Source organism: Salvia splendens, chromosome 4 (genome assembly GCF_004379255.2).
Source record: "Salvia splendens isolate huo1 chromosome 4, SspV2, whole genome shotgun sequence".
Taxonomy (NCBI): Eukaryota; Viridiplantae; Streptophyta; class Magnoliopsida; order Lamiales; family Lamiaceae; genus Salvia; species Salvia splendens.
The window spans coordinates 33,393,701-33,413,454 of NC_056035.1; the positions used below are offsets into that span (position 1 = coordinate 33,393,701).

The 19,754-nt window shown below is 36.5% G+C and overlaps 2 protein-coding genes across 2 annotated transcripts; both read right to left on the reverse strand.

Annotated features, from left to right (window-relative positions):
• Nucleotides 1-1,587: 1,587 nt before the first annotated feature.
• Nucleotides 1,588-4,521, reverse strand: LOC121799534 (heat shock protein 90-2). The gene is made up of 3 exons (XM_042198935.1): nt 4,302-4,521; nt 3,675-3,816; nt 1,588-3,572 (listed from the first exon to the last, which is right to left on the reverse strand). Exons 1-3 carry the CDS (start codon nt 4,422-4,424, stop codon nt 1,735-1,737), a joined length of 2,103 nt encoding a protein of 700 aa, XP_042054869.1. The 5' UTR covers nt 4,425-4,521; the 3' UTR covers nt 1,588-1,734.
• A 2,427-nt stretch (nt 4,522-6,948) lies between these two features.
• LOC121801012 (phospholipase A(1) DAD1, chloroplastic-like) lies at nt 6,949-8,112 on the reverse strand. Its single transcript, XM_042200489.1, has one exon. It carries the CDS (start codon nt 8,110-8,112, stop codon nt 6,949-6,951), a length of 1,164 nt encoding a protein of 387 aa, XP_042056423.1.
• Nucleotides 8,113-19,754: the final 11,642 nt, after the last annotated feature.

Here is a 19,754-nt window from a genome sequence, read left to right on the forward strand (position 1 = left end):
CTTAGTGTAGCACATGCTTATATTTAAAGAAGTTATCCACGTACAGGGGCGGACGCAGAAAATTTTGTTGGTAGGGGCTCTACTATACTACTCGTTTTGTGCTTAAAAAAGTCTCTTTTAGCTATTTTTGGCTAAAGCCAAATACGGAGTATTGTTTTTAACAAATCACAGTTACACATGTCAAAACAATTACTACTAGTTTGTACAGAAAGTGTGTGTGTTAAATGTTTGGCAACAGCACTGCATGTCTGCCAAATAATGAATACTCTATGACTTGTGATAAAGATGCATATCTCTCTCTCTTTATTGCTCAAAACACTCTTCATAAGTGGTTACACACATATAGCCTTAGTGTAGCACATGCTTATATTTAAAGAAGTTATCCACGTACAGGGGCGGACGCAGAAAATTTTGTTGGTAGGGGCTCTACTATACTACTCGTTTTGTGCTTAAAAAAGTCTCTTTTAGCTATTTTGGTTGATCGAACAAAATTAGTTCAGTTTGACAGTTAAACCTGTAATGCTCCCAAAATCTATGTATTTAAGAGATAAAAAAGTACTCCATTCGTCGCATTCAAGATGTCCACATTCTTGAGGATATGAGATTTTGGGAAGTATTATTAGGTGGAACAAGTAGAGGGAAAAAGGTAGTTGAATATTTTAATTAGGAAGAAGAGAAAAATAGAAAGATTTATTTCCAAATATAGAAAGTAATCAATTTTAATGGACAAACTGAACAAGAAATAAAGGAAATATAAATATAGAAATATATAATCTCTCTTGTGTCCATTAAAAAGGAAAGAAAAGGTGGAGAACCTATCATTTATTAAAATTTTGTGTCCAACTCCCTAAATACAAAATAATACACGGCGCATATAAAATAAAGAAACGTCTTGTTTTAAGCAAAAAGATTTTAACATTTAAAAAGTACTAAAACAGTTTATAATATGAACCAATAAATGAACAACACCTCATTTCAAGGTGGTCAATGTTCTCACTATTCACACATAAGCATTAAAATATTATTAAACTATTAATACTACACGTTTGTGTTTTAAAAAAGCGGGCCATCGTCTTCCTCAACCACATACAACCATTTTTGCTCCATTTTATCTCTGTATGTTTTGTTTTCTTGATTCAATTCAGCCATTTTTACATTTCTAATTCAGATCATTTAGTTGTCTGGTGCAATAATTTAGTAAGGACTAAAGATCATTTTTAAAAATTCTAGAAATTTTAGAAGTAGAAAAACTAAGAAAATGAAATTTTGGGTGAGGGCTTAAGCCCTCCCCTCATTACACGTGTGTCCGCCTCTGCTCCCAACAATCCACAGCACCTAAATATATGTTTTTGAATTAATTTCAATAGACATAGCTCCCTCCAATCTATTTTTCTGCCTGGATTTTAAAGATTTTTAAACGTGAAGAACCCACTATAAAGGGTGCTCGTCATTGATGTTATTAGACGCGCAAAATTAATAGTTTTGGACCAAGAACCGTGCATCAACTTGGCCCAATAACATAGGCAGACCAGTCGAAAATTACTTGGCTACAAATATTAGTATTATGCAATTAGATTTGCAAAATGATGAATCAACAACTGCAAGTAGACAAACTTTCAAAAGACTAATTAAATACATACTACAAATTCCATCAGTAGCATGTAAGTTTTGTTCAGTTAAAATAGGTAGTAGAGAAAGGAAATGCAAAAGACAACCAAAACTAGAGTAGCGGATTTAGTCTACTTCCTCCATCTTGCTGCCATCGGCATCAGCCTCAGCTTCCTCCAGGGAAGGCATATCAACATCGGCTTCACCAGCATCATCATCATCAATGCTCAGTCCCAGCTTCAACATCCTGTGTATTCTGTTGCCAAAGGTGTTGGGCTCATCCAGACTGAAACCAGAGGTGAGGAGAGCAGTCTCAAACAGCAACATAACCAAGTCTTTCACAGACTTGTCGTTCTTGTCAGCATCAGCCCTCTTTCTCAGCTCCTCCATGATTGGGTTCTCAGGATTTATCTCCATAGTCTTCTTGCTTGACATGTACCCAGCCATGCTCGAGTCCCTCAGAGCTTGTGCCTTCATAATCCTTTCCATGTTAGCAGTCCAACCGTACTCCCCTGTCACCAAACAGCAAGGAGAATCCACAACACGATCGGAGACAATAACCTTTTCAACCTTGTCGCCAAGGACATCTTTGATCACCTTGCAGAGACCCTCAAACTTCTCTTTCAGCTCTTCCTTCTTTTTCTTTTCATCCTCACTCTCATCAAGCTTCAATCCTTCCTTGGTGGCAGACACTAGCTTCTTGCCTTCAAATTCTTTCAGCTGACCGACAGCATACTCATCAATGGCATCCACCATGTAAAGAACCTCATATCCCTTCTTCTTCAACTTCTCAAGGAATGGCGAATTCTCAACAGCCTTCTTGCTCTCACCAGTGATGTAGTAGATGTCATTCTGGCCTTCCTTCATCCTTGTGACGTAGTCCTTCAAACTGGTCATCTCATCGCCACTCTTGGTGGAGTGGTACCTAAGCAGTTCAGCAATCTTTCCCTTGTTCTGGGAGTCCTCGTGGATACCAAGCTTGAGGTTCTTCGAGAAAGCCTCGTAGAACTTGTTGTAGTCCTCCTTGTTCTCAGCTATCTCAAAAAATAGCTCAATACACTTCTTCACCAAGTTCTTGCGGATCACCTTCAAGATTTTGTTCTGCTGCAACATCTCACGGGAGATATTGAGAGGAAGATCCTCCGAGTCCACAATACCTTTCACAAAGCTTAGGTATTCAGGAATCAATTCCTCACAATTGTCCATAATGAACACACGACGGACATACAGCTTGATGTTGTTGGGCTTCTTCTTGTTGTCAAAGAGGTCAAAAGGAGCTCTCTTAGGAACAAACAGAATAGCCTTGAACTCGAGCTGCCCCTCAACCGAAAAGTGTTTGACAGCCAAGTGCTCCTCCCAGTCATTGGTAAGACTTTTATAGAAGGCGGCATACTCTTCCTTAGTGATCTCCTCAGGCTTCCTCATCCAGATGGGCTTCTGCTTGTTCACCAAGTCCCACTCGTGAGAGACCTCCTTGATCTTCTTCTTTTTCTTATCAGCTTTCTCCTTGTCTTCATCAACTTCTTCTACCTTGCCTTCCTCATCCTTCTTGTCCTCCTCCTCATCATCATCAGAGATTTCCTTCTCAGTAGTCTTCTCAACCCAAAGGGAGATGGGATAGCTGATGAATTCAGAGTGCTTCTTAATTAAATCCTTGAGCCTGCGCTCCTCAAGGTACTCGAGCTGGTCCTCCTTGAGGTGGAGAGTGATCTTGGTGCCTCTGCCAAGGACCTCACCAGAAGTGTCTCTGGTGACGGTGAATGAACCACCAGCTTGCGACTCCCAGACGTACTGCTCGTCATCATTGTGCTTTGTTGTCACAATCACCTTGTCTGCTACCAAGTAAGCAGAGTAGAAACCAACACCAAATTGCCCTATCATGCTCACATCAGCACCAGCAGCAAGGGCCTCCATGAATTCCTTAGTTCCCGACCTAGCAATTGTACCAAGATTGTTGACCAAATCTGAAAATCGAAATGAACAGGTAACAAAGTGAGGTCCATAACCATCGGTATAAAACTAAACAGCGACCAAAATACAATGGGAACCAAGAACAAATTACTAACCGGCCTTCGTCATACCAATACCACTATCTATGATAGAAAGTGTGTTATTGGTCTTGTCAGGAATGATATGGATGAACAGCTCTGGCTGACCATCTAGCTTGCTTTTGTCAGTCAAGCTTTCGAAACGGATCTTGTCAAGTGCCTGAATGCATACACACACAAAACAGTCACATGAGATCATAAGCGTAATGTGATGCTAGAACAATCATGTACAAATGCCCTGGAACCTCTTATCTATGACATAATACTAATCAATTATCAAGGCAACGAAAATAACTACCAATAAAAAAATCAGGAACAATCAAATTCGACGAAGCACTATTAACACTGTAACAGAGATTAACTGCAACTATTATAAAATGCTCAGAAAATTCCCACAGTTTCATGATTGTAGATACATACAGCATACGAATTTACCAACTAAAAATGATAAAATTGCTAAATCTATCAACAACTCCATGCTCGACATCAAGTAAATCTAATCTTTTGGTCTAACTTCCCGTGGATAGGGAAGAGGACGCAAATCGGATAACAATCCACATAATTTACGTAAGAACCAGCAAACGAAAACAAATCCACATATATGAACGGCGACGCAGAAAATAACAAAAAAAGACAGAGGCTTACGTCGGAGGAGTTGCTGATCAATTCACGCAGAAAGATCTCCTTATTGCTGTAGAAAGTGTTGATGATGAGGCTTAAAAGCTGATTGATCTCGGCCTGGAAGGCAAACGTCTCGGTTTCGGCCATTATCACGACTCACAATTAAAAAATTGCAGTGACAGAAATATCAATTGCGATTGGAGAAATGTGAAAGAGAGCGCAGGGCAATGAGAAGACACGAGCGAGTATGATTTTATATAGAAAATACCCACTAGGGTTCTAGATCCTTCTGGGGCTTCCTTATTCTTAGAGATCCTAGATCCTTCTGGAGTTTGATTATCATATCTTTTTCTTTTCTCCCGCCGAATTTTACTAGCGGAATTTGTATTTATTGACTTTTTCGCTTTCGTTTTAATATGATTTAAAAATTAAAAAATGAGTAATTAAATGGTGTGATGGAGAAATTCCCTTAAATATAAAATAAATAATAATAATCATAATATATTAGTCCGAACAAAAAACTAAATGGAGTATGTGTGTTGATTTCTTTAGTAATGAATAAAATTCGTCTATTTCGAGCCCGATGAATTATGGATAGTAGCCCAATTAGTCATTATTAGCCCACTTTAAAACTAACAAGCCCAAGTTATAAATTTGATTTCCATTGCAACTGACTAATGTATAATAGTTGCATCCTAGCATTAAACAAAAAAACTAAATGAAGTACGTGTGTTGAGAATCTGAAATAACCAAAACAACTTTTCTAGATTAAATAAAGTCGACCATTGATTGAGCATTTAAACATATAGTTTCCGAAATTGTTTTTCACTAACTTAACTAACAACTTGGACAAAACGTATACTGAGAATTATTGTTTGACCGTAAAATTTTAGAAATTGATGTTTAACGAATAAAGTGGAGAGGAAATAAAGTATGGGATAGAAAGTGAGAATCAACTAGATGAAAGAATAAAGTTTTCTTTTTGCTAAAAAAAAGAAAACGATTCAACTAGCTTGGGACGACCTGAAAAAGTACATGACGAACGTGTAACGGTGACATGAAACACAAGTTTATAAGCGGTGATGATGAAACATGAAACGGAAAACTGAGGCTACACACATAAAACCAAGAGGTGGGCGCCCTAAGTTTCTCTTCTTTTCCTATTTCAAGGAAATGTAGCTAAATAAAGAAACACCATAACAGATCTCCCAATATCCACAGTCTATAAATACCCCCATCACATGTATATATCTCACACACACGCACACACTTCCTCACACGATTTATCCAAGGAAGAAAGATAAAAGAAAAAGAAGTAAGAGAATGAAGGGTGTGGTGGCAATCCTGGCGATGCTGGTGGCGAGGCAGTGCAGTGTCAGTGTGTGGACTTCCTGAGGGGACATGCAACGGAGAGTATGCATGTGTTATATATGCACCAATATTAATCAATAATTAATGCTAGTAGAATAATTAGTGAAATAAGAGAGTGCTGTAATTTACTAGATCTCAACTTAATAGGTATAGATCTTGAATTGACCATGAACGTTTTACTTATAAGACTATCTCACGCGTGTGTACAAATATTTTGATCTAAAAATGTTGATTCATGTGTTTGTTGCTCTATCACAAGCAACTTAATGAAAATATCTCACTTTATAATTAAGTTTATGTTTTTATAAACGGAGGAGTCTGTTTTATAAAAGGAATAATATTCAAATACACCAACAGAATGTTGATTCGAAAATCTAGCTCATAAGACAATCTTTACTTGTATTGTACTCCCTTCGTCCTCCATTATATGTCCCAGTTTTTTTCATTTTGGTCCGTTGTTTTTAATTGTCTCTTCACTTTTACTACTTTTGGTAATAGACCCCACATTCTATTAACTAATTTTCCCTCTCATTATGAGGAGTAATATATATCACTAACTTTTTCAACTCACTTTCTTTTATGCGGGATATTTCTTAAAATTTCGTGTCAGATCAAAGTAGGATACATATTGAGAGAACCGGGGGAAGGAGTATTTTAAGATGTAATGGAAACTATCTCCCATTATTCAGACTATGACTTACGGTCACTATTTACTTTAATAATAATTTAATGGAGTATATAAATTTCATAAAATATGGGACGGTGGCCTTTGAAGGTTGATTATCTTCAGACCGTCAGAAAAATTGGACGCTGGACGGCGGCCCGGTTCGATAGCAGCTGTCCTGAACCGGGTCGGTGGGAGCTTCATTCACTCTACCTTTTTCTAGTAATCATTGATAAGATTTCCTTTCTCATTCTTTTCCCAAATAAGACAAAATAAAACTTTTTTGAGTACCGCCCAAAACTCACCCCCCTATATTTCTACGTGCTACTCCACTTAGTGCGCCATTTTGATTTTTTAATCTGCACTTTTACCAGCCCTAGAAAAGTACCAAGCAAAAAGTTTCAATCTCCAGTCATGCCACACGAAGCTAGTCAAATATAGAAATATCTTGATCGAATTTCTCCTATTCTTGATCTTTTGTACAATGATCACTCCACGTTAACTAGTGGCGAATGACTCATACCTTTACAGATTTTTTGGGGATCTAGGTGAAAGTAAAAATAAAAATAAATTAAATGTATACATTCATCTATCCTAATTGTGGGATTAATTAAATTTAATTAGAGAATGGGGAATTTATTGAGCAAGGGTTTTGTTCATCATTTTTCTAGCGGTTGCGCGGAACGGGCAGTTGGAGCTGACGAAGCCATCGACGAGGTGGAGGTACGTCTTGAGCTCGTGGCAGGCGGCGATGTTGATCCCGCTGAGGTCGGGCGCGTCGCGGCTGCTGAGGCGCAGCTCGCACCCGACGTCGGCGTACACCCACTGCATGTCCTCCACGAGCTTCCTCACCCACCCGGCCGCGGCCGCCGTGTAGCTGCCGGAGAAGTCGTTGCTGTCGATGACGAACCCGGGCACCTTCGTGATGAGGTCGTCGGAGTTCACGATGCGGAGGACCTTCGTCCCCTGCTCCTCGAGGCGGCAGCGGAAACTCCAGTTCCCCACGCGCGGCCCCGCGAAGGAGATCACGGTCACGAGCGGCGCGTGCTTGAACGTCCTCTTGATGTCGTACGCTGCGATGGTGGCGAGAGCAGCGCCGAGGGAGTGCCCCGTGATGGTGAGACTTAACGGCTCGTCGCCGTATTTCTGTAAAATGTTGGATATTTCGTCTCTTAGTAAAGTCTGCAAGCTCGGCTTGTTGCGGGATGCTGACGTGTACAGGCTGAGAAAGCCGCTTTCCACCATTGGCTCGTCGTCGTTGTCGTCGTCATTGGAGAGTGGAGTGAGATTGGTTCTCATGTTCTCTAGCCACTCGAGGCCGGTGGCGGTGCCGCGGAGGGCGATGACGACGTCGCGGCGGCCGAGCCTGGAGATCTCCTTGCGGTCCTGGCAGACGGCGACGTAGCCGATCCAGCTGGACTGCATGGCCATCCAGGTTGGGCCGCGCTCGGCCCAGCCTGGAAGCTGGATTCCGGAGGTGGCCGTGAGGTTCTTGGTGACGCGGTATCCGGTGTTGGGGAAGCCGGAATTGGGGAGGATGTTGGATTTGGAGAAGCGGCAGGAGGCGTAGGAGGAGGAAGAGGAGGAGGAGGAGGTGTCGAAGTTGCAGGAGCAGTAGGCGGCCTCGACGAAGTTGCCGTACCTTATGATCTCGCTGCGGAGGGTGTCGTCGAGGGGGTCGAGGAGGCCTTCCCAGTTGTCAACGCCTTGGTAGTCCTCCCACCTCTGGCTTAGCTTGCTCGCGGGGAGCGGCGATGACCACTTCATTTGCTCCAGCTTATTTGGAGATTGGGGCTTCATGCTGATGTTGCTACGCTTAGTATTAATAGTGGTGGTCACATTTTGGAGTGTGGGGATGGATGCTCGGCTGCATGGCCGTACGCATTTTGTGATTGGGAAACTCATTTTTTCTCTATGATTAGTTATGGAACTTTAGGAATTCCTCTCGAGAGAGAATTGGAGATGTTGAGTTTTTTTCGCTAATTCGCGGGGATGGAGTTTGGATTCTTATAGGGGAGATGGGAGTACTGTGTAGTAAAGTGTTCATGTGGACTATTATTGGTCAACATTGGTGGGGCACCTCAAAATTAAGTACTAGTGTAACTAAAGTCATACATCCATATATGTAAAAATAAATACTACTCGTTATGTGAGATTTTTTTTCTTAAATTTATGAATTTGACATTTTTTACTCCAACACAATTCTCTTACATATATGTCCCACTTTGACAGTAGGTTTTGAAAAATATAAAGAAAAGTGAATTGAAAAAGTTAGTGGTATGTAGGGAGAGACCAATACGCACGATTTGTCACCCCTAGTGGTATGTGAGTCCTACTTTTACATACTAATTTTATAATATAATGTGTAGGAAAATAAGGTAATGGAATATGAGGTGCATTACCAAAAATAGTAAAATTAAAGTAAGACAATTAATAAGGGAGAGATCAAAATGGAAAACTGGGATACATAATGGGGGATGGAGGGAGTATATGAATCCGGCAACAGGGACTGTAAGCATAGTGCGAGAATATATAATATTTCTTGTATTTGCGAAAAATAGTTTTATTTGTATCAGCGTAAGTTTTAATTTGCAATTGGCAAAATGGAAGAGGAAAAACAAAGTAGAAGTGGGGAATAGAAAAAATGGTACTCCCTCCGTCCCATAAATATATGTGAACTTTCTATTTCTGTTTGTCCCATAAAACTATGGACATTTCCATTTGTGGATAATTGTCTCCAACTCATTACACATAGATATTAATTTATTTATAATTATTCACCATTACAACTCATTAAACACTAATAATAATGTGAGTTGTAATATTCAATAACACCATTTTAACTACTTTTCTCCTCATTTAACATTACTTTATCAGTTGTACATTAATTTCTACATTATTTTAAAAGTAAGAAAATTTGTGTTAGGTGAGTTAAGTAAAGAGAGAATAAAGTGGAAAATAAAAAAGGTAGAGAGAATAAAGTAAGCGATGGTAAAGTGGATGTGGAGAAATGTGTTGACTTTTACTGAAAAGAGAAACGACTCTATTACTATGCAACGTAGTAAAATTACAAAATGACTCTATTACTATGGAACGGAGGAATATATTTTGATGAATAGATGGAGTGAAAATTTTCTATATATAGAAAGTAGTGCAGGGACCAAGATGAAAAAAAAAGTGGTCGAAAGAAGTATATGTGTGTGTGACCGTGCGTGTGGGTTAGAAAGAGAGGTAGGAACGCGAACTGTACGTGCGGTACGTGATGTGTGTACACAATAAAAGAGAAGGGAAAAAGAGATAATAATGGTAGGGTTGGTAGGGAGGGACAAAAGATGTATATAACCGGAAAAACAGAAACTGTTGTGATAATTGGTCACAAGGCGGAAGCGAGATCAACGGTGTGTATTCAATCTGCTGGACGGAGAAACGTTGACCCAAGTAAATTTCATTTGACTTTTTTGATTGACGGCAGGAAACTTCTGCCATGCCACGTGACCCTCGTTTTAGTTTGCCAACGCATTTCTTGTCAATGTAGGACAATTAAACTCAGTTGGCATCCATATTAGATTAAATTCGGTTTAATTAGTATTCATCCAGATTCTATAATATAAATTAATATGTGATTTCAAGTTTTTATTTATTTTATATCATTATTCATTCGATAAGATTAAAATCAAAATAAAACTAGTTAAACATCTCTAAAATACGACCTATTGAAGATGACAAAAGTTCTAATGCACAGTTAGTCAAGTAAGAGAGATAGAAAAAAAAAGTCAATTTTAAGTATATATAATAAAAAATGAGTCTTAAAAAGGTACTACCTCAATAGAAAGTTCATAATTTTGAGGAACGGATTAAAATGAAAATCGTTCATTATTTTATAGGACAGATGAAATATTATAAATTATAAAATGACAATTGAGCGAAAAATAAATTAAATTAATTTTTTCCATATTTAAATTTTGTGTTCATAAATTGTGAAATAAATTTTAATTACTTAGATAAATAATTAAATATCAATTAGGGTTTTCACTACCCACCCATACTCCATTAAAAAGAGTTTTTTTTATCTAACTGGCCACCCACCACCTCATGATTGCCTCCACGGAAACGCCTCAATTCCACACACATTTATGGCGTATCTCCAAAAATTCAAGAATCAAACAACAAAAATCTCCAACACATAATTGGTCTACGGATCACCACATCAACAAATTAAACACATAATTTATACTTTATCCGAGTATTTTTAAAAAATTGTCATCTCTAGACATCCTCTTGCAACACTATCTGAATTGTACAATCAAATCAAATATAAAGAAAATAATATAATCATAAATATATTACTGAATACGGATTTAGATTTATTTCTTAATCTATGAGACGTTATGGTTATGGAGGCTGATGTTGGTGGGAGTCGATGCTAATATTATTTATGGGTAAATAAACAGAAATATTGTTGTTTATGGTCGTGTCACAATAAAATCAACCCAAAATCTTTGATCTGAGACATTTACTAATCTGGCTCTAGACATTAACTTAGTTCATCCCAAAGTAACAATTGCATTGCGCTAGCTATTGTTTTTCTATATATTTGTTGATAGTAACAAAATTAAGTGTAATTGATATGCGCATGCAAGATTGGATTTTGTTTAGCTTCTAGATTTTAATTATGTTAATTTGAGTAATTTACTTACGACACGGAAATACTGGTACAGCAAATAACTTAGAAGCGTTCGTGTGTCTAAAAGTCTACCTATTTGTATTTAAAAGTCAAATATCATACGTTTCTAATTGCTAGTATATATTTTTAATTAAACCCCAAATATTGTACGTTTCTAATTCTAGTATATACTTTTATTTTTATTTTACGTGATTAGACAAATCTGTATCTGTTAGGCCATGGTGCACTTTAAGTAATTCAATTGTTTTGTTCTAATAAAACCCGTGGACTATAAAGAGATCGTTATCTAGTGATTTAATGAAGAAACTATTGTCTAAGCTCTTTTTTTCTAATAATCCTGGCGATAGGTTAAATCGTTTATATTATCTTTTCCTTTTCAATTCCATTTATTTTAAATACTCCATCCATCCACAAATAATCGTCCATTTTCTCATTATTATCTGTCCACCAATTAATATCTCATTCTTTTACTACTTTTGGTAATGGGCTACATTCCACTAAGTTTATCTCAATTACTTTTTATTATAAAACTAATATATAAATATGACACACCTTCCAAGCTTCCACTATCTTTTTCCACTCGTTTTTCGTATTTCTTAAAACTCGTACCAAGTCAACTGAATCTATTATTCGTAGACGGATAGAGTAATTTAAAAACATAGTATTACATAATAGTCAGTTGAAATCACCGGTTATTACATGACATTAGATCCGGGAAATATATATATGTAACTAAAAAAGGAATTATTTTTTTACATTTAAAGTAGGTACGATCTTATCCCAAAATATTTAGCGTGGAAATCTTGCAAGAATATCATGATTATGGAGTATAATTTAGTAAATTATTAATTATTTTATTATATTATTATTATCATTATTTCTCATTCATAATTAGAATAATTGGACTATGTAAATAATATAAACGAACCAAGATAAAATTGAAAATTTAGAAATGCTGAATTATTCATAAGAGCACGAGGGTGGTTGGCTCTAACATGGTAAAACATGCCCTTTTGGAGCACTCCCAAATTCACTTTACAAAAAGAGAGCAAAAAATAAATCAATAAACGATTTATGCAAAATGAACGCCACCAATATTGCATGTGACCTTTGGCAAATTTTGTTTAATTGTCGAGGTCCCATTACCCTTTTTTACAAAACACTATATAAAACTTACTTATATTAATCATTTGCTCATGCAGAACATTTCAAAAAATTCCAGTAATTATTTGATGCACCATATTCTAAATGGTATACGAGATTTACAATAATTGAGAAGGTGGCCTACTTCTACATTGCACAAGTTGTGGCTATGCTATTATATATACTCCTATAATTTGGTGTAACAGTAATGGAATGTAAAATAAATTGTCGACCTTTTCTGATATGTGGAACATTCCAGGTTTTACCATTTAACATTTTGCGAATTAGAAGAGATTTTAAACCGCCAGTTTCAAATGTATACCCTTCTTCAAACATTTCGTCATTTCATTCGAGAAAATTCTATAATTATGTTGCCCAAAATCAAAATTTGTGAAATTTGTTGAATTTTGGTGAAAACAAACAACAAAAACTAAACAAAAAGATAATACTGTACTATTAATTAGTACTAATAGTCTGTACTTGCCACTTGGATTATGAATTTAATTTAAAGTTAGCTGTAAAATTAATAATAGCAATTTTTCATGGTAGATAATCAAATCCCTCGTGCACAAATACAGTTTTAATGAATTTAATATGTGTGCACTAATTCGTAGCCACAAATTTTGGGTTTTCAACAAAAAGGGAAGTTGAAACAAACCTTCTTCGTGTATACTGAATCATAATTAAAACAAAATGGCAATGACAAGATGAAGGTTCATCGCTGCACATGAATGTTGTGGCTCAAATTTTGTCACGTGAAATATTTCCGCATGTTTGTTGCTTACATTTTTCATACCCAATTTCGCACTATACACCATTTGCGCAAGCGTGGTGATTACCCAATTAAATTAATTTTTTTGTGGATTTGAAAATTTCCACGTTTTGTTAATCTATCTGCTTTTTAAATGTCACGTTACAATATTTGGTTGTGATAAGAGCTGTATTTTTTTGCCTTTGCTGCCTTGCATTGCATGTACATTTTTATCTCAAGAATGTGGTTCAATCGAATGTGAATAAAATGTCAATATTACTTCAATTTAATATTGTCGGAAAAACTACGAATTTGGTTGAATAGTCGCATGTTACGTAATTTTAAAAACTAACGGAAAATTATGAATTTTTTATTGGTTCACAATTATTCCACAGTAAAAAAATATTTGGTTGCCTACTACTGATATATTGTTGATGTTTTGTAACTAGCGGCATCTTCTTTTATAAATATACACCACCATTTAAATCACATGTAGTGACATCCGTGTGTGATATAATAGGTGTCATATCAAATACAATTTCATCATAGTCGTCATGTCATATATGATTTCACAAAAATATGTCGACATGAAATAACTTGCCAGCAACTCCAAACTCATAGGTTTTCCAAGTAATTATTAAAGTTCCAAAACACACCATAAATTATGACCAAAATTTATAGTTTTTAAATAATTTGACATTTAATTAAACGTAGACACGTGAAACAATTAATTACTATTCCTCAATTTTGGCATTACTATTATAATCAGTAGCATTAATAAACCACGAATTTAACTTAGTAAGACTGCATATCCTTTAATATATAGGTGCATGCATCAAGTAGAATTGTGGATTATATGGCTAATGTATTTGTAATATATCATATGTTGGGTTCTATCAGTAAACCTATGAATCAATATATGTCCAATAACGTAACCAGCTAGCTTTGTCCATTGAATGATTGTAGGCAGGTTGAATCGTTCATTTATTTTGCACACAGTTTTTAAACTATGTCACATAATTTACAGATAGGGGACCAGATCGAATATCCATGTCCATTTAGATGGGCTCCATATATACAAGGCATATGTACATCTACGTATCCAACGTACCCTTTTAATTTTTAAATATGGTTGAAAATGTGAATCATGTTACATTTGCAAAAGTTCCAATATTTGATGTATTTCATAACACAAATAAAAAATTATGTGCAAAACCACAGACCAATGTGCATATTAATGTTTGACTAGTGTAAGTCGATCAACAAAATGTTACTACAGTACTATTTATTAAGTATTCCACAATTTCTTAAAATAAAGTATACATATAATATTGTCGTTAATCTCTTATTTTTCCAATTATGCATTAAAACTCGTGTCGAACCAAACGTTCACTCTTTGGGTAGAGGGAGTAATAATACTAAATTTTTGGGGTACAAAATCATGATATCAATATTGACATTGTACACTATTATATTAACATAACATGGTAGATGTGTTAAGGCCATCCGCAACGCTATCTTTTATCCGTCTCTTAACTGTCTCATCTCTTAACTATTCATAGGCTCCAGTGTACTTTTCACTCCATCTCTTAACTAAGAGACAGCACCTGCAACCCTCCATCTCTTATCCGTCTCTTAATCATCTCATCCCTTAACTATTCATTCAATTTCATTTTTTATTTTTATTTCCAACAAATTCAATTAATAAAAACACACTTCATTAAATAAAATAAAATTACAACTTAAAATTCTAAAAAAATTAAAAACCTCATTAATAAAATCCTAAAAAAATTAAAATACATAATTTAAATAAAAACATATTTTTTATGGTGGATTAATTTGTGGGAATGATTTGATATTTATAGAAGCGATTGGAGGTTTAACAAAAAATTAAAAACTAGCAAAAAAACGCCTATAAACTACTAGTATATTTTTTGGAATTTTTTTTAATTTTTGAATTTTTCCTAAATTTTTAAAAAAACAAAAAAAAATATTTTTTCGGATAAAAACGACGCCCACTCGCTGGCCGGCGAGTGGGCGTCATGGACGAACCGGAGCTCGCCACGTCGCCAACGCGCGTGGCGAGACGTCTCGCGAGCTGTCCCTCCGGGACAGGCGTCTCTCCGAGACGGGATGGAGACGGAAGGCTGCAACGCGTCTCTTATCCGTCTCGTCTCTCCGGGACAAGATAAGATACGGCTAAGGGATGCGTTGCGGATGGCCTAATATTATACTACACCCGTCCATGAAAAATAGGACTATTGTAAATGACACAGGTTTCAATGTAGAATTATAGTAAAGTAAGAGAGAAAAGAAAAAAGTAAGAGAGAAGTAGTGTTAATGGAATTTATGGTCCATATTATTAGTAATAGAGAAAGGAAAAAAATAAGAGAGAAGTTGTTGAAAACTTTCATTTTTTAAATGTGCTCTATTTTTCATGGACAACCAAAAATAGCAAATGTGCTTTATTTTCCGTGGACGGAGGGAGTATTGGTTATAAAAATATATATGAAAAATCATGAAAATATTAGTATTAAATTTTATTATTTGAACATATGCAATTAGGATATCATTAGAATTTTATAAAATTACATTTAAATTAATATATGTTTTACATGAAAATAATGTAAATCAAGCTGGTTTTTTTAATGCATTAACTATACATTATTCTCTCGCTTACTTTAATTTTTCTCCACTTTAACTATTTATTATTTCGAAAAAGAAGTGTGTCTAATATTGTGAGATAGATGGAGTTTTATTTTTTGCTAGAAAGTAAACGGATAATTGTGACATTCCAAATAGGAAAGTGACTCACTTGTGGCGGTACGGATCAATGGAGTAGAAAATGATTTTATTTAGTGAATTGGGTATAAAGGTTATTGCTTTGAAGATAATTTATATAAAAAAGTAATTTGGCCCTTAGACTATATGTATTTGAGATACAAAAAAGTTAATTAACTTTGTTAAAATTATTCATACATGAATACACTTGTCCAAAAGACGAACAATAGGTACAAAATCAAATTTAACAAAAGTCAAACTGTAAGTGCCTCATTTTTAGTATGGATGCTCGATTACACAGACATGATTTGCGTATAAAACGTGTTGAAGTTTAATTTTAACGAATGACAGGAGAATCCAATTAAAAACAAACATGAACATACAAGCAACTAAATGCATTTTTTTCGTTATATGTTAGTAACAAATTTGCAAGTACACCATCCGTATGTCTATCTAATTAGATAAAAGTATAATGTTATATTAACGTAGATCATATCTATTCCAATACTCATATAAAATGCCGTTTCAACATCTTGATTTTTTTTTATCTATTATAGTACTAGTAGCTGAAAATTAGAAGTGTTTGACCCGACTATATCCACGTTTAAACGTAGAATTTAGTTAGGCAATTTAGCAGAAAATGTAGAACATGTTGTGTATATCATACTAATGGTCAAATGTCTCAATTTCAAATAATATCAAAATTTTACAGTTGACTTCCTCACACCTTTTAGGGGCTGTTTGGTATGATAGAATAAATGAGGGAATGAAATGATATTCCTATCTTCATTCCATTTTTTTCTTGTTATTTTTTTTACTTTAGGAATCATCATTCCATTGGGAATCACCATTCAGTTCTTCATGAAAATAGTCATTCCTTCCCTTTTGCTATGGAATAATAATTTTATTCCATTTTATTCTCTTTTCTTCTTATTTTAGATTTTAACAAAATTATAAAACATATTATATTATATTTAAATTTAATATTACTCAATTTTATAATAAAATTAAAATTTTAGAATTTTTAATTATTTAAAAAAATTCACACTACGCACCCATTACACACACTTCACACACTATGCACACTATGTGCAAACACACGCTCCACACATTGCACACACCACGCACACTAAACACCATTCCATTCCCATCCTCATTCATTTCATTCCCTCCTTGTTCCATTTCATTATACCAAGAAGCCTCTCAATGCGATCCAGTTTAGATGAAATCTCTGTTGCGAAAATAGCTGGACTTAACCCGTCAACACGTATGAATCAGCCTGAGTAGCCCAATTTTGTAGTATTACACCATTAATTAAAACAATGAATCCACTTCATTATACATATTGAATATACCACATTATAACAAGGGTTATTTGTATGTAAATACACGAATTTTTAACATTTTTTGTTTTTCTTCTGAATTTTTATTTTTAAATCTAAATGCATGAACTTTTAGTTTTACTGTTTTTCCCAAAAAAATAATTTTTCTTTAAATTGAAGCTGACGTGTACATCGAAGTGCCAATTTGGCAAAAAACGGCGAGAATTGAACCTTAAAAATACACGATCTTTTGAGATTTTCTAGAATATCCCCTAAACTTTGAAAATTTCTTATTTTTTTCCCAACAATAGATTTTTTCTAAATAATTTAATGTCCAACACTTTTTAAATTTAGACATAAATATTAATTTATACTTATTAAAATTTTTGGAGAGTGATTTTTTTATAATTTTCATTAACGTTTTTAAAATTACATCATAATAAAATATAAAATATAAAATATGAGTATATTCAAATATTTATATAATCACTTAAATCGTGAATATAAAGTACTAGTATAGTAGTATGTTATTTTTATCTCCAATGCCTCTGATTTGCCTTACTTATATTTGTGTGTTCGCTCGTTTCGGGCACCTTTGTTACAATCACACTACTTCCCTTTCTGCAGGGATCTTTTGGTTTCTTTTCGAAAAGCAACCTCTGTTATACTTATACATACGCCAGGAACCCTATCTGTTGGTAAGTCATTGCAAAAATCTGCATAACTACGTACTTTGATATGAACTGATGTGTATTATGCATGTAGGATGATGGTTGGGCGAATTTTTGATAGTAGTAAATGCAGGTAATGAATATAGATCACGACACAAGGAATTACGTGGTTCGATTTACTGAGGTAAATCTACGTCCACGGGAAGAAAGGAGGGCAAGATTGTATTGCTTGATCTGGTTTTCCAGCTTACAAATACAGACTTGCTATATGATATTTAATGTCTAGAGACCCCTCTTCTATCTGATCTAAGTTCTATTTATACATTGAACTAAGATCGTGGCTTGCATCACCACTAACTAGGTCGTGGCTTGCATCACCACTAACTAGGTAGTGGATGTCGTGGAGGTCATGAGATCCTGCATGGGTCCACTATCTCTTTGTTTGGTCCGCTATCCTGCATGAGTTGACACCACTAAATAGATCGTGTAGTGGAGGTCGTGGAGGTTCTGCATGAGTCCACTATCTCCCAGTTCGGTCGAATACTGAGACCGAACTTCTGAACTATTGCCGAGCAGCTTTTGCCGATCTGAGAGTAGAGCTTGATTGGTCGGCTTTTACCGAGCTGTAGGCTGGGGCCGAACTCTTTGGTAATGCCGAACTGATTGGTTGGCTTTTACCGAGCTGTAGGCTGGGGCCGAACTCTTTGGTAATGCCGAACTGATACTCTTCCTTGGGCTTTGGGCTGATGGGCCGTCACTGCTATTGGGCTTGTTTAGTACGTACCCCATCACTACCCCCCCCGAAAAGCGAAGTGAATCACTTCGGCGAAGCGAGTCACTTCGGCATTCTGGATAAAGGTACGGGGGAGGCTGACGTCAGGGGACGTGCCTTGCGCGTGACTGCATTAAATGCGACAGTAAAATCCGGCCGTTGAATCCTGAAAAGGTGGGATTCGAAACGGTGCGATGATTTTGAAATCTTCTCCGAATCTGATAAATACGTTCTTTCTTCATCATTTGAACACTTTTGCTATTGCTTCTTCTGCATTCTCTCTCTTTTGCGTAAAAATTTCCTTCCACTTTCAAGAATTTCTTCAGAATTTCTTCAGACTTTCAAAGAGTAAGAACCATGTCTTCTTCTTCTTCTTCTGAGTCAGGTAGCGGTAGGAAAGGGGGTAAGGGGTCTTCTAGCCGGAAAGAATCCGGGGAGAAGACCGTAGAGTATTTTCACAGCATCTTGAGTAAGGATACTGTGATATCCTTACACGAAAAATATTTTTTTCCTGGGGGGAAGGTTGCGATTCCCGACGACCTTCATAGGGCTGACTCGCCGCCGGAGGGTTACGCCACCGTTTATGAAGCCGGCTTGGAATGCGGGCTTCGTTTCCCACTTCCCCCTGCCTTTGTAGAGCTGCTAGATTTTTTTCAACTCCCTTTAGGTCAGGTGACTCCGAACTCTTGGAGGCACTTATCGGCCTTTGCTGCCGAACTGCGTAGGCTAGATAAGGATCTGTCTCTGAGGGCAATCCTTAATTTCTTCCAGTTTAAGAGGAAGGGATCTTGGTTTTACTTGATCCCTTTACAGCCCTTTAGGGCCTTCTGCAAAACCAAGTGGCCAAAGTGGCAACATCGCTTCTTTTTTTATAATAGGACAGCGGCTCCGGGCTTTCCCTGGAGAGGGCCGAAGTCCGTGATTCCTCATCCTCGGTTAGAACCGTTGGACGAGCTCGAGGGCGAGCTCAATAAGATTCCTATGATTAGGAAGCAGTACCTGGAGTCTGAGCTCGTCAAGGGCGACTTCGTGTTCGACTCCTCGTCTTCGGACGAAGAGACTGAGGGTGAGGAATTCTTTTTTATGCATTACTGCCTTGACGACGAAAACTAACCTTGTTTTCTTGCTTTTTGGCAGTGAACTTGCTGAACAAGATTAGTCGCAAATCCTCCGAATCTAAGGAACCGGAGAGGCCGAAAACCACCAGCTCGGCGTCTGATGCCGAGAAGAATCCGAAGAGGCAAAAGACCTCTTCTTCGGATCCAAAAAAGCCGGAGTCCACTTCGGCAAAGGGGAAGGGGAAGACCCAGAAGCCCCC

Excerpts from the sequence above, each read along its gene's own strand:
- LOC121799534 (XM_042198935.1), bottom strand. The coding sequence starts at position 4,424 with ATGGCCGAAACCGAGACGTTTGCCTTCCAGGCCGAGATCAATCAGCTT. Across the intron at positions 3,817-4,301 it reads TGATCAGCAACTCCTCCGAC|GCACTTGACAAGATCCGTTT; the intron begins GTAAGCCTCTGT and ends GTATGCATTCAG. Across the intron at positions 3,573-3,674 it reads TATTGGTATGACGAAGGCCG|ATTTGGTCAACAATCTTGGT; the intron begins GTTAGTAATTTG and ends TTCGATTTTCAG.
- LOC121801012 (XM_042200489.1), bottom strand. The coding sequence starts at position 8,112 with ATGAAGCCCCAATCTCCAAATAAGCTGGAGCAAATGAAGTGGTCATCG.